The following is a 14,508-nucleotide window of genomic DNA, read 5'->3' as shown; positions in this document are numbered from 1 at the left end:
TTCATTTTAGGCTTTTATTTCACTTCAAAACTTTTCATATGCTAAGAGATATTTGTCCCTCAAGTTGGACCAAAATTTTCACACAAAACTTCACCCATCCTTTCTCCAAAGTCGTACTACTCCATTTCTTCCACTCATTTCCTTATAAAACTTTCCGATATACCTTATACACATCCTTCACTCATTAAATATACTTAATAATGCTTGCTCCTTATATTCTAAAGTGGCTTTACTTAACCATAACTCAAGGTACTTATGTTTCAAATTTGATAAGTGCTCTTCGAAGATACGGGGTGTAACAAATGCCATGCTTTGGGCACTTGCTGATAGAACAGTACAATTCTTTAGATCTGTGATTGGGGTCTGATGCCCGTACTTTATGTCTCTTATTGTTATTGCCTGTCTTGTCTGTTTGTATGCATATCACTTATATATCTTCATTAAAGTAAAAAGGAAGTAAAAAGGTGAAGCCTTTATGATATTTTAAACATCAGGATAGATTCCAAGCTTATATGCTTGTTCTTGACTTGATGTATGCCATATTCATACATTATATAGCATACGATTTGAGGATATGATTGTGAGTTAGATATGATCTTGTTCTGGATGAGTGAAGATGTTTTGGTGCGTTTCGTTGACAAATGGGTCCAGTCGGCTAAGTGACAGGTACTTGAGATATCATATGTGGAAACCGTGATCCGAGGTTGCTACCGAAGCGGTCTGTGATACGATGATTTTTCAGAGCGGCGATATATGGGCCTCATGAGCCCCTCATGGGTCACGATTCGTTAATATTCAAACGTGTGTATATCGGGAGGTGGAAACAAAGGCCTTGCATTGCATTACATTACATACATTCTTCATTGTTTGATTTATGTTGATGACTGATATTGATTGCTGATTTCGAATGTTGTTGATTATTCACCTCTTATGATTATTGTTGTGTTCACACTTATACATGCATTTCATTATATATTTTTCGTGACATCGTGATATGATTCCAATGAAACGATTGATGGAAATCCGAGGTTTTACGAATTTGTGATTATCTTGATGGAAAGATTAATGATAAAGACTGTGGAAACGTATTATAAGGAAGTGAACGAAAGAAGTCAGCTCTGGCTATGTGCGGAGTAGCTAATAATGCATATCATAACATACCATTGATTCTTTGATTGTGATTTACTTGAGTTGTTGTCTGATTTACGCTTATGTGCAAATTTATGTTATGTGACGGATAGAACAGTTATATGCTCATAGGCTAACTGAGGCACTTGTGGATTAGAAGCTCTCACATAGGCTTATAACTTGAGGTTAGGATGATTTATTCGATTAATATTACTGTGGACTAATGGCGGTTAAGTGTGGTGATGGCAATTCGTAGACTAGTCCTTGTCTACGTTATGGATCGGGTCGGTCGACGATGCATGCTGAGTACCCGTTGATTTTGTACTCATGCTACACTTGCTGCACCTTTTTGTGTGCAGGTTTGGTATCCGTGCTGATGGCCTTTGAGGATGCTCAACCGGCCGAGGCAGAGACTGTTTCAGAGAGTCGGGAAGAGCTGCACGCATATCTATAGCACCGGATTCTCTTCCGTTTTTATTTTTGTCTTTTCTATTCGGACAGTGTATTTCGTATTATTTTAGACTTGTATCGAAACTTAGAAGTTCTTGTACTAGTGACACCAGGTTTTGGGAGTTATATTACTTATTCACTTTTTCATGATTATAAAGGCTTAAATTTTTATAAATCGATTTGTATGCTTATTTCTACGCTTAATACTTATTTACCTGCTGTAAATGGGGTTGTGGATGGCTTACTGACTCGGGGAGTTAGAACCTTCACGGCTTGTAAATTAGGTCGTGACACAATAATCCATTGCTTCGTATAGTTTTATCGCTTTAAGCGACAAAGTGATATCTTCTAATACATAGCTGATTGAATGCTCCTTTAAAATAAATACTATGTTAATTTTTGCATAATATATAGATGCTATTGTCGACATATAAATTTTGTGGAATTAAAATTCATATGAAATTTGGATAAATTCCTAAATTCAAAAAACATCAATCTCAAATCAAGATTAAATGATTTAAGTCTAAGAAATGGATTTAAAATAACGTTCAATTTCACCGGGTTAGTCCATTGAGTTGGTCTTCAAATTATGGGTCCACTCCATTAGCCGAAGGTTCTTGCATGTGTCAAATGACGTGACACGTCAAGTCAATTTAAGGACTAATCAAATGCCTCCAAGTGTTCAAATAACATAGTTCAGGACCAACAAAGTCATGACACGTGCATAAGTGATGTAACATGCCAAGTCAATATAAGAACCAATCAAATGTCGTCGAGTGTTCAAATGACATGGTTCAGGACCAACAAAATCATGACAGATGCATAAGTGATGTAACATGCCAAATCAATATAAGAACCAATCAAATATTGCCAAGTGTTCAAATGACATGGTTCAGGACCAACAAAATCATGACACGTGCATAGGTGATGTAACATGCCAAGTCAAGATCAGAACCAATCAAATATCGCCAAGTATTTAAATGACGTGGATCAACCAACCACATACATACTTATCACGTAACTTTTGGGATAGGTTTGATGACGTGGGTAGACCAATCAAATTAAAGGAAAAAGATTATGTACATCATAAACTCCCTCCCTACAACTATAAATAAGGTCTTCATCAAGCCAAAAGAGAGGAACAAAAATGCTTAGAGAAGCTCTCATCTCCGACGGTATCCATAAGTCTTCTGCAAATCTAGAAGTTTTCATCTTCGGTGGTGATCCGCAAGCCTTCCATGTATTATTCGTGATGAAATCCCATCAACAGGTTAGTCTATCAATTCACGAACAAGTAAAGTCCTTGAGTTGATGGCTGTGAGGAGAAGAATCAAAGAATTACATCTTTTGATTTAAGATTTTACAAAGATTGTAACTCCCGCACAAGTTACTAAAAATATTTTTATTTGTAGCTATGTTTCTTCTCTTGATTATTGTTTTTCAGGAACAAAATTGAGTCATAACAGTTATTACTAACTTAGCACATTTAACAGAGTTCATACACGCAATATTGGTGTAACCTTCCTTTATTGTAATTTGCAGTGCATTCTAACAACTATTAAGACATTTCATTATGGTTACTATTAATAACCACTTGATAAACTTTAATAAGCAATTCAATGCCTTCTTTTTTAGTATAACCATCTAGTATCAGCCTATCCGAAACCTATTGTTTATTGCTATTAATTATGACCTTCCGATATATGAAATGCCAAGAGTTTCTTGCAACACTTGGCTATTAAGACATGCTCTTTAGGCTAGTAACTAGAACCAATTGATTGGCCTGTAATATGAGATATATTTTTCACATTATCTTGATAATTCAAACATGTTTTGCATATGAAACCATTTCTTTGGTTCTTGAGTTTGTGTATTAGAATCTTCTAATTCTGTATGTTGTATGTTCATGCCCTTCAGCTATCAAATACAGAAAATACCAACTGTTCCTCCAGAGTGGAATGCAAGAGTATGTTTGCATTTGCAAGGTTCTTATTATTTAGATGAAAATAATTGACAAGCTTTTGTTCTTTACAGGATGACAGACCTGGTATAAACTTGGGAGGATCAACACGAATGGAATCAAATCTTTGTTTGCCTCCTTGGCCAGAACTTCTAATGAGGGTTTGTTTGTACCTTGGCTTCAAATATTTCGCATGTAGCTTAGAATATTTTTTTCTTTTGCGTTGATAATGTTGGATGTGTGAATAGTTATTAAATTCATACGCCTAAGTCAACTCAACGTGCATTAAGATAATTTGCAAAAGATTTTTAGCACTAATAACCCATTAAAAAGATAAATTGCACACACGGAATGGCACTAGCTCACACTTAATTTGTGGCAGTTGTAAATCTCTTTTCTTATGGATTAATATGTATACCATAAACCTCAAAATACTATTCTGGTTAGGCTTCATTGACAAGATTAAAGGGTATAACTTATATACTTTTTATGTGGCAATTAATTTGCATTTGCATGCTGAATAGGGTCTTCCAGTTTAATTTTGAAGATTAGATTCATTATCAATTCGAAGTTGTTATAGGAAAAGGACACTAGGAAAACTAACGTGGAAGGAAGGATGAAAAAAGCACACAACTTTGAAAGATAGATTCAGCAAAATAATCAGTGTTATGAGTGCTTTGAACTCGCATGTTCTCTTCAGAAGAATCACCTTGAGAAGTTATCGCGATGATCATATAGGCAGCACTTCAAGTACCTCTTAAAGTTAGATTTCATAATGTTTCCAATTACTAGCTTCTAATTGAGGCTTACTTGTTTTGGTTGCAGAATGAGAAGAGTATGAAGGATGTAGAGCTGATACTAAAAATATGCATTACCGGCATACACTTGCATTTGCACAGAGAAGGAAATACTGGATCATCGAGAATAGGTCCCGACAGATGATTTAAGAATGGATTACGTAAGTTTACAATTGATTTCCTTTTAATTTGATTTTGAACCATTTTGTATTGAATAATATAATGGTGTAATTGACTTGCTTGCCAAAAAACTTTGATTATTTGCTGCTAATAATTATATCGGTAAGATTTAAATTTTCATGTTTATGATTGAATTGATGAACTACGTCTTTGTCTTTAGTTATAATAGATATAATTACTAAATTTGATGAACTATGTACTTTGTATATATAAGAGTGTTATTCTTCTTTGCTCTTGAATCTTAAAGTGCATATTTGATGAGATTGTGAGAAAACTAGCATTTAACAATTGTTTGACAAAAAGTTCTACCATCATTTGAAGAAAAAAGAAATGTTTAGATCGTCACATGATTTATCAGAACGCCACTCACGAGTTGTTTTACTATAGAAGAGTTGTTCCAATATGCGTTCCCTTATTTCTTCATACTTCTCCTTTGTAGGTACGTACCGCCATTTGAAACATTTAGCACATTGCACATCGAATGCACCTACAGTTGGCAAAGCCCTAGATTTATAATTTGGTGAGGAGTTTCTTCGATCACGGAGAGGTTTAACGTCAGTAGCAGCAGCAATGACAACAGGATCATAAAGCACCAACTCAAAAGGAGTTTCTTCGAGCATGGAGAGGTTTCCTTTTGAGTTGGTGCTTTATCATCCTGCTGCCGCTGATGCTACTGACGTTAACCTCTCCGTGCTCGAAGAAAATCCTTCCCAAATTATACATCTAGGGCTTTTCCATCTGTACGAACATTCGATGTGCAGTGTGCTAAATGTTTCAAATGGCGGTACATACCTACAAAGGAGAAGTATGAAGAAATAAGGGAACACATATTGGAACAACCCTTCTATTTGGAAACAACTCGTGAGTGGCGTTCTGATTAATCATGTGATGATCTTAATATTTCCTTTGTCTTCAAATGAAGGTAGAATTGTTTGTCAAACAATTGTTAAATGCTAGTTTTCTCACAATCTCATCAAATGTGCACTCTAAGATTCAAGAGCAAAGAAGAATTACACTCTTATAAATACAAAGTACGTCGTTCAGTAAATCCAGTAATTATATCCCTTATAAAGTCAAGGACGTAGTTCCTCAATTCAATTATAAATAGGAAAATTTCAATCTTACCCGTATAATTATTAGCAACAAACAATCAAAGGATTGTTGAGACACATGCCATTATATTATTCAATACAAAGTGGTTTAAAATCAAATTAAAAGGAAATCGATCATATACTTGTTTAATCCATTCTTCAACCATCTGGACGAGACTTATTCTTGACAATCCAGTTTTTCCTTCTTTGTGCAAATTGATGGATATAAATTATTCATGTAATTTCGGGATATAAAAGTAAGATTTCAAATTAAAACATGAATAAATATATCCTATTCTCGCATTTTTCTAACAAATCTTGGAGGAAAAGAAACACATGAAAAAGGAGAAATGAAAAAGCTAAAAATCAAAGAAAAGAAGAAGAAAGCTACTTTGGCCAATATGGAAGATGTCATCTTGCCAATATTGTGAGAAATGAAGTCACTTTGCCCAAAGTAATCTCATTTACTTTGGCCAAAGTAATCACACTTACTTTGGGAAAAGTAGAAGCAATCAAAGGGGCATTCTTGTTGCTATAAATGGAGACATCTTTTGTCTGAAAAGATCATCCAATTGTAAGAAGAACAAGAACTATTCTTGGTCTCTCTCTAGACTTTTTCTCATAGTAATAATATTTTTTTAGTCTTTTTAAATATTTCTAGTCTTCTAAAAATTCTTTTTTAGTTTTCTTACTCCATAATGGAGTAATCTCTTTTTGTTGGGATAGTTGATGAAGTTTGAAATATATATATATAGTACTACCTTGGTCTTAATACATCCTTGCCTTGAAATTTTCTATTTATATTTCAAAATGTGCAAGGATGATAGTTTTTAATCAATCATTATCATCACGTGTATATATTTTATCTCTGAGCTATAATTATATCAATTTTTTATTCTCGCGAAGCAAAATTAAAGTTTATGGCTAACGGGTAAAATAGTAGAGTGATAGTAAATTTTAGCTATCTATTATTCCAAATCTTTATCTTATTTTTTTTCAATCTTATTCTCATGGAGGGATTGAATAAAATAGTTTATTTATTTGAGAAGTCGCTATCTTATTTCAGTCTTATTCTTACAGAGGGGTTAAATCAAATAATTTATCTATTTGAGGGGCTTTTATCTTATTTCTTTCAGTCCTATTCTCACGAAGGGATTGAATCAAATAAGTTTATTGATTTAAAGCTTAACCGCAAGAGGTTTGTACACCTCTTAGGAAATTCAAGCTAGAAAATATTTTGGTTTAATCGTCACTAATAAAAAATCAATTAGTTGACATAACATCACAGAGTGTTAATTAATTATTTATTTCTTAATTAGCAAAATATAGTTGTATTAGCAATAAGAAACTATTATTTAGAGAAATATGTGTGAAAACTGAGATTCTATGACAAATAATATTATCAAGTGAATTCAACATTTTCCAACTCTTTAAAATATAAATCTTCCGGAAGTGATTTGTTTTAATTTGAGTAGTTTATAATTCCAGACTCACGTTTCATCAATTTGATTCTCTCAAATAGTAGTCAAAATATTATAAGTCTGTAGCATAGTTTTCCCATCTCTGTGGGATGATATCACAAACTACACTAGAATTTGGCAGAGCACGAGTAGAAAATCCTATACACATTGCCCTCGTCAAATTGACGTCGTTGCCGAGGATTGACATACATCTAATTCAGATTTAATACTTTATTACTAATTTGAGAACTTATTATTATAATTATTATTATCTTTTCTTTTATATTTTTCCTATCTACTAAACATTAATATATCTATTACTATATTATTATTACTATTTTTTAAATTATTACTACCACTACTACTACTACTATTATGTCATGACCCAAATTACGGATCGCGCGGGCACCTACCGTATTATCACCTAGTAGGCGAACCCTTACCAACCAACCCATATTTAAGTACTCGTCTTTACAACTATGTAACCACTAACACAAGTACTAGGTGGAAAACATCATAACCCTTTTCATAAAATCAAGAGAAAACTTTCCAATTCCCGGGATCTAGTCTAGACATGTACAAGAGCTTTTATAATACAAGGAATAGACCGAAAATAAAATAACACACCTTCTGCCTGGAATGAGATGAGAAAAGTTGTAGGGAGATGTCCGTCAACCAACTAGTGGAACCTTCAGCAATAACCTGAAACATGCCTACACCCCAAAAGGAATGTAGCGAGAGTAGTATCAGTACACCACACGTACTGGTAAGCATCATAGGCCGACTAAGATTAGGTCACGCAATATAATATAAAATTAAACAAAATAAACATATACTTTAATTAACGATTACTCTTATTAGCTATTCCCATTAAATAACAGTGCATCATGGACTTACTCAGAGTCCCTCTATCACTATCACTCATTTAATTGCATCATAAGTAATAACATAACCCAACAACCTAGTGTATATCTCAGACTCTTAGACATTCATTACTTGAAGATAAGAATTTAAGACAACTCTTCATACCGCTTCGTTCTATGGTAACTGATTACATTCCCCCTTTATTCCCACAACACGAAGAGCTTATTAATTAACCGGCAGACACAATGGTAATACGAATCCAGACAGCTCGTAACCGCTATCTACTTATAGATTATTCCTTCTAACAATTATCAACAACCCATGAACAACGGAACACCCAATTTAAGTATCCCACTCTAGCCCTTCCGGACGTAAACATTAAATGCAAGAGAAGCCCCAATTACTTTACTAAGAAGGATCCAACCTTTGAAATCTCGAAAGTGAATCATACCTCAATGTGATGCCATAAGACTCACACACACCATCAAATATATATATATATATATATATATATATATATATATATATATATATATATATATATATATATATATATATATATATATATATATATATATATATATATATATATATATATATATATATATATATATATAATTACGGAAGTACAATGAAATAAATGAAGTCTCTCACCAACCATGTACACACATGTTAAATGGTAATATTTTCCCCAACTAGCCATGACCCGTAGGGGGCCCATGGTGTCCATGCACCACTCGTTCTAGAATGAACCTTGGACCACGAGTTCACAACAAGGCTACATCGTTACCCCCTGTCAAATGTGCGTTACGTAGATGTATATGTTTCATCTTCAATTATTATCAGTATTATCCATCATAATGTATTATCAGTAATTTCCATTACAAGCCATTTTCCATATGTCTCCGCCGAACATAATCAAATCATAAACACGAAGTGATGCCAGAATCAGTGATGTACCAATCGAATTAGCACAAGTCACTAGAACTCGATATTAATCATGCAAACCTACAACGGAAGTTAGTATAGTGAAGTACGCACCACCTAACATATCATAATCCAACCTATACTGAGACTAATCTATCAACGCATCCAGCCCAACCCTTCTAGACCTCCCATGATTACACATGCAACACTGATATCCCTCTTAGAACAATTAACTAAGTTTCTCACTACTACAACCCTTTTTAATACTACAACATCAACCTATCGTATACCCAACTGGACTCCTTATTTGACAATCTAATCTTGCTTTCTCCCGTCATATATATGTTTCACTAATCAAGGTCTAACTCAAGTAAACCATAACCTAACTCGATGTCGTGCAACTACCACGAACGTGCGTGCAACCTTTCCCTACCGCATTGCGAAACTGCAGCTTGATCGAGAACACTAGAAATTTATGAACACGAGTACAAGGGTTACACAACAATCATACATGCATTACGTCTTTCTCTTTTACTAACTTTGAGGGACAGATTTTATCTACAGGAAGAATTTATTTTACGAATTGTAATCAAGAACGATGTTTGGAGGCTTACCTTGGCGAATTTTTTGAGTGCCCAATCCAAGAACCTTCACAAAGGTCGGCTTAGAATAAGGTTTTGGAGAAAAGTGGGATAAAATCATGAAATAAGGCATTTATAGGAATCTAGCCCACGCGCCTTCGCTGCAGCGGACCCGCTGCGGTGGCCTTTGGACCACTGCGGTGAAGAATATTGACCCTGGGCCCATAATTTTGACCTCTCCGAATTTGACCCCAATTTTAATTTTACGCCGAACTTTTTAATAAGCCTAGTCTTTAATAACGCGAAGCTTGAACTTCATATGGTGTTCGTGGAGGATATCAATAATGACCAATTGGGTCGTTACAATTATAGAGACTAATTTTGATTTCTTTACTTTCAAATAGTTTATGACCCGCTCTTCTACAAAAGAATTGACTCATTATGATCCTGAAATTGAAAAATCTTTGTGTTTTCGTAGGAAAGAACAAACAGCGTCTCAAAGCATAACTTGTGACGGAATGGAGCACCAATTAGAAGATAACATCAATCAACTGGGAGTCTCACCACCAGTCCATATAGAAGATCAATTTGATGAAGTGGTACCAATACCAAAAAACAGAATCCGAAGGGATTATACTAGGTCTGACCGCTTTAATTGTGAATCTAGTGTCCAGAACCTCCTAGTGGCAACCAACAACTTTGAAATCAAGACATGTTTGTCATGACCCAACCCGATGAGTCGTGACGAGTGTCTGACCTCTAGTGACTGATGAGTCGTGAAATTACGCGATATTCGATGCTAATTCCTTAAGTTTTTGCGACTCTTTAAGCACTTTTGTTGTTACTTTTTGTGTTTTTATGTTGTTTTGTAGGAAAAGATGCCCGGAGAGCATAAAAGAGCAAAATGGATCAAAATGGAACAAAATAGAGCAAAACAAGCCAAGTAGCTGAAATGAGTGATCGGAAGAAACCAAGTGAAAAGAAAGTCAAAAAGAGGCCAAACTGGACATTTTTGCAAAACTGTCAAAACGGGACAGATTTGCAAAACTGTCAAAAGTGGACAGTTTTGCAAAAACGGGCAGAATTGCAAAAACAGAAATATGGGGGCAGATTTTGACATTCTTTTGAACTTGGAAGAATTAGAGGAGCTACAAAAGAGAGGCTTAGGGCAAAACATTAACATCTTTGGTCATTTTACAAGTTTTGGAGGCTAAGGTTTCACCTACACAATTGGAGGAGAAGATTGGAGCACTTTAATGAGATAATTCTTAAACCTTTCTTCAATTCCTTGTATTGTATTGAATATTTTAGTGTGTAGTATTTCATTTCTAGACTTGAATCTTGTTTATGAAAATATTCTTGATTAAAGTTTGGATTGAAACTCTTGTTTTGCTTATGTATTGAATGATTTTTATTGCTAGTGAAGTGGGTCTTTGTTGATTTAATTAATCTCATTCTTGAATGTTTCCAAAGGGATTAGCTAACCCTAGGACTCACCTATTTACTTAGATTGAGCTTGGAAAAGGAAATCTAGGTTGGGAAAGATTAATTAACAAGAATTTGGGTCATTAAACTCATCTAATAACCTGAGCTCGGAAGAGGATAGTTACTTGAGGTTAAATTGATTGTGCCTAATATCACACTCTAAGGCTTGGAAAAGCTTAGAGTGAAATTCATTGATTTGGTTGGAAGACTTTCAATGAGATTTTAGATATCATTATCTATCAACACAAACCTGCTCTTAGTTGTAAAATCGTAAAATACGTTAGATCGTTACTTGAGTGTAATCTCCTATTATCCATACTTGTGGTCATTGATCATTTTACTTGCTTTCTAGGTTAGTTTACATTTCCGCATTAGTCATAATCTTTCTCAAAAACCCAAAATATTATTTATCGTTTGGCTTTAGCTTAGTTGGTTAAAGTTCCTTACTTTCTTAATCGCCTAGCACATTGTTCCCTGTGGGATCGACCCCGACTCATAGTTGGGTAAATATATTGCATACGACCATGTACACTTTCTCTTTGAGGAGTGTATTTGGACGTTATCAGTGACCAAACACCCCTAAACACATATCTGAACCATACTGAACATCAAGGGCCCATGAATGGCATAAACTGACCTCATGAAAGGATAACATCATAAACTATGTACGAACTGTACATACACATATATACTGAAAAACAGCGCAAGCCAGCTAGGCCACTACATATACTGTACATAAAAGAATGAGAGCCGACAAGGCTACATCATCTGACTAATATATATAACTGTCTACAGACCTCCACTGGAATGAAAGCTGTAGAAAGGACAGTACAGGGCCCTGTCATACCCATCTATATACACCTCAAAAGGGCTAGCATACCAAAATAGACTGCAACTTCGAATCAATGGAGCGCACTGACCACTACTGGATAGAAGTCCTACTAAGCTAGACCACATGTCGGCCTACCTGAACCTGCGGGCATGAACGCAGCCCCCCGAGCAACGGGGAGTCAGTACGGATAATGTACTGAGTATGAAAGGCATAAGAACAATCATGTATATATAAGCATCATGAATAAAATCCCTCTTTAGAATCTGCCAAACTTCTGGCAGCTTCTCTCCTATATCTTCTACTTCCTCCAATCTTCAAAGCAACTCCCAAAACACAATAAAACATCAACAATTCCATAATCAAAAGATTATATTCAAACTACACTTAATTCAATCCCAAAACTTCTTCTCATAATCAATCCATAACAACAACTTCATACAACCCTTATATACTCATATACGACAATTCCTTAACTTCATTGTTATTCCTCATAACAAGATTATGCTCAAACATACTAATAATTATAACTCAAGTTAATTCACAACTCAAAATATCATCAAATGCATATTTAAACTTTTCCTCCAATTTCCTACTCCTCAAATCTTAACATAATTACCAAACAAACTCATAAACATGAAACTAATATGAAATCTTACCTCAATAGTTCAAGAACACTTAAATTCCATGGTTTCTTCATCTTAAAATTACTCACCCAAACATTTCCAAGAAGAGGAGACAAGTGTAGACCTCACTTGGAAACCCTTAACCACTTTAATCTTCACTTTGATCCTTGGTTTAGGCTTGGAAATATTTTGGAATATGTTTGGAGAAGTTTCTAGGACTTCCTAGGACTTGGGGCTATGCTAAAAATGAAATAAAAATGACCAAAATTGTCATATAGACTTGTAGGAATATATGTGCATGTTGTAGAAGTTGGAAGAATGTTTTAGAGGATTTGAAATATGTTTAGAGAGGTTTGGAGATTGGATGAATGTTGTGGGAAGTTCTAGAGAGGTGTGGAGGTGAGAGATGGTGAAAAATTGATGAAAAATGATGAGTTAGAGGGGTATTTATAGGTGTGTGGGTCGGGTTAGGCTCCATTTGGGTCGAATTAGTGGGCCTTAAGTGAGTTTCTAGAGAATTCGCGTAGATTCGCAGGCTTCTGGCAGTCCGTCTTAAAATGCTCATAACTCCCTACTATGATGTCGTTTTAATGAACGGTTTGTTGCGTCAGAAATTAGACTTCCTGAACTTCAATTTAGGCTTTGTTTCACTTCAAAACTCCTGATATACTAGGAGATATACTCTTCTAAAGTTGACCTAAAATTTCTATCCAAAATTTTGCCAAATGTTTTACAAACTTATTTTCTTCGATTTGCTTGATCCTGGAATCTTCTAAAACTCTCCATACATGATATTTATCATTAATCATACTTGATAAGGGTCATATCCTTTGGTTCCAAGGTTATCCTTCCCTGTTACGACTTACAAGATCATAATTCATCTTTTACTTCATTGTTACGTAATTCTCATGGCTTGTACCTTTCAAAACTTTATAAGACGTCTCCAATACTCCATTAATACGGTGAACTACGTGGCGTGCTCATGCTCTAAAAGTGCAAGGTGTAACACATTATATCTGTATCGTAAATTCGGAACCATAGCAACTGGAATCATCAAGTTTCGACATTGTGTGAGGGAATTATGGTCATTTTACTAAGAATTGGGTGGCCAGATTTTTCAAATTAATTACGAAATTGGCACTGAATTCGTAATTAAAAATCTGCACTATTCCAAACATTGAAACCAACATATCTCCTTCATTATAAGGTCAAATGGAGTGATTCAAAAGCCTAACTTGACTGGAATTTCACAAGGAATCCATTGGAGGCATCAAAAGTGATATGGGGGATTGTTTGGTACCAGAAACGAGGTAAAACAGCTGGGCATTTTTGGCTTTTAATGTTGTTTGGGCTTCTCTCATCTTGAAAGCTTAGGGTTTCGAAGAATTCAAAGATGTTCTTCAAGTTTCTTCCATGGGGTAAGGTTTAAACCATAATCTAAGTATTTCTCTTTGATTTATTCCCTTGGTTTAAGCTTAAATCCATGATTTCTAAAGTAGGAAATTGGGGTTTTCATGAAAGAAGGTTTAATGGGTCTTTCTTGAGAAATTCATAAAATTGGTTAGACTTCCTAAGTTGCTTAAAATGATGAAATTGATTGGGTTTATGCTAGATTATGATGTATCTAAGGCTGTTAATCACATACCTTCCATTCTTAGTGATGAATTCTTGAATTTAAGAGTTAAGATTTATACCAAAATTGGGGATTTTACTTGAATTTCAAAATTGGATGAATTCTTGAGTTAATTTAGCAATTAGTTGATGGGTTTTGATCAGCTAGTGTTTAATTGGATAATTTACTCCCGAAATTTTTGTTTTGCCCTTGTGGGCTCTGTTTCCCCAATTCCGGGGTTGGTTTTTTTTATCCAATTTGAATGATAGCAATATAAGAATCGATCTTTATGATTTCTAATCTGGATTTCGAGTATGAATAGACTTTCTTAATCTTGAGGCTCAGCGGAAGGGCAAGGCTAAGGAGTGATTGTTGGTGTATTATTGTCCAGCCATCCAAGTAGGTTATGGCTTACCCTTGGTGAGACTTCATGTAGCGAAGCATATATTTAGATGATATGGTCGGAGAAAGCATGTAAACCATCGGGTATGAAGTTGGATTGGATATTGTCTTAGGTT

At 34.8% G+C, this 14,508-nt stretch overlaps 1 protein-coding gene across 1 annotated transcript; it reads left to right on the top strand.

Moving 5' to 3' along the window:
• Positions 1 to 2,695: 2,695 nt before the first annotated feature.
• Positions 2,696 to 6,378, top strand: LOC132642358 (uncharacterized). The gene is made up of 3 exons (XM_060359588.1): positions 2,696 to 2,848; positions 3,613 to 3,699; positions 4,364 to 6,378. The coding sequence occupies exons 1-3, from the start codon at positions 2,726 to 2,728 to the stop codon at positions 4,478 to 4,480; spliced, it is 327 nt and encodes a 108-aa protein (XP_060215571.1). The 5' UTR covers positions 2,696 to 2,725; the 3' UTR covers positions 4,481 to 6,378.
• Positions 6,379 to 14,508: the final 8,130 nt, after the last annotated feature.

Source organism: Lycium barbarum, chromosome 5 (genome assembly GCF_019175385.1).
Source record: "Lycium barbarum isolate Lr01 chromosome 5, ASM1917538v2, whole genome shotgun sequence".
Taxonomy (NCBI): domain Eukaryota; kingdom Viridiplantae; phylum Streptophyta; class Magnoliopsida; order Solanales; family Solanaceae; genus Lycium; species Lycium barbarum.
Note: the sequence above shows the minus strand (reverse complement) of the source record. Positions and strands in the feature narration are given on the sequence as shown.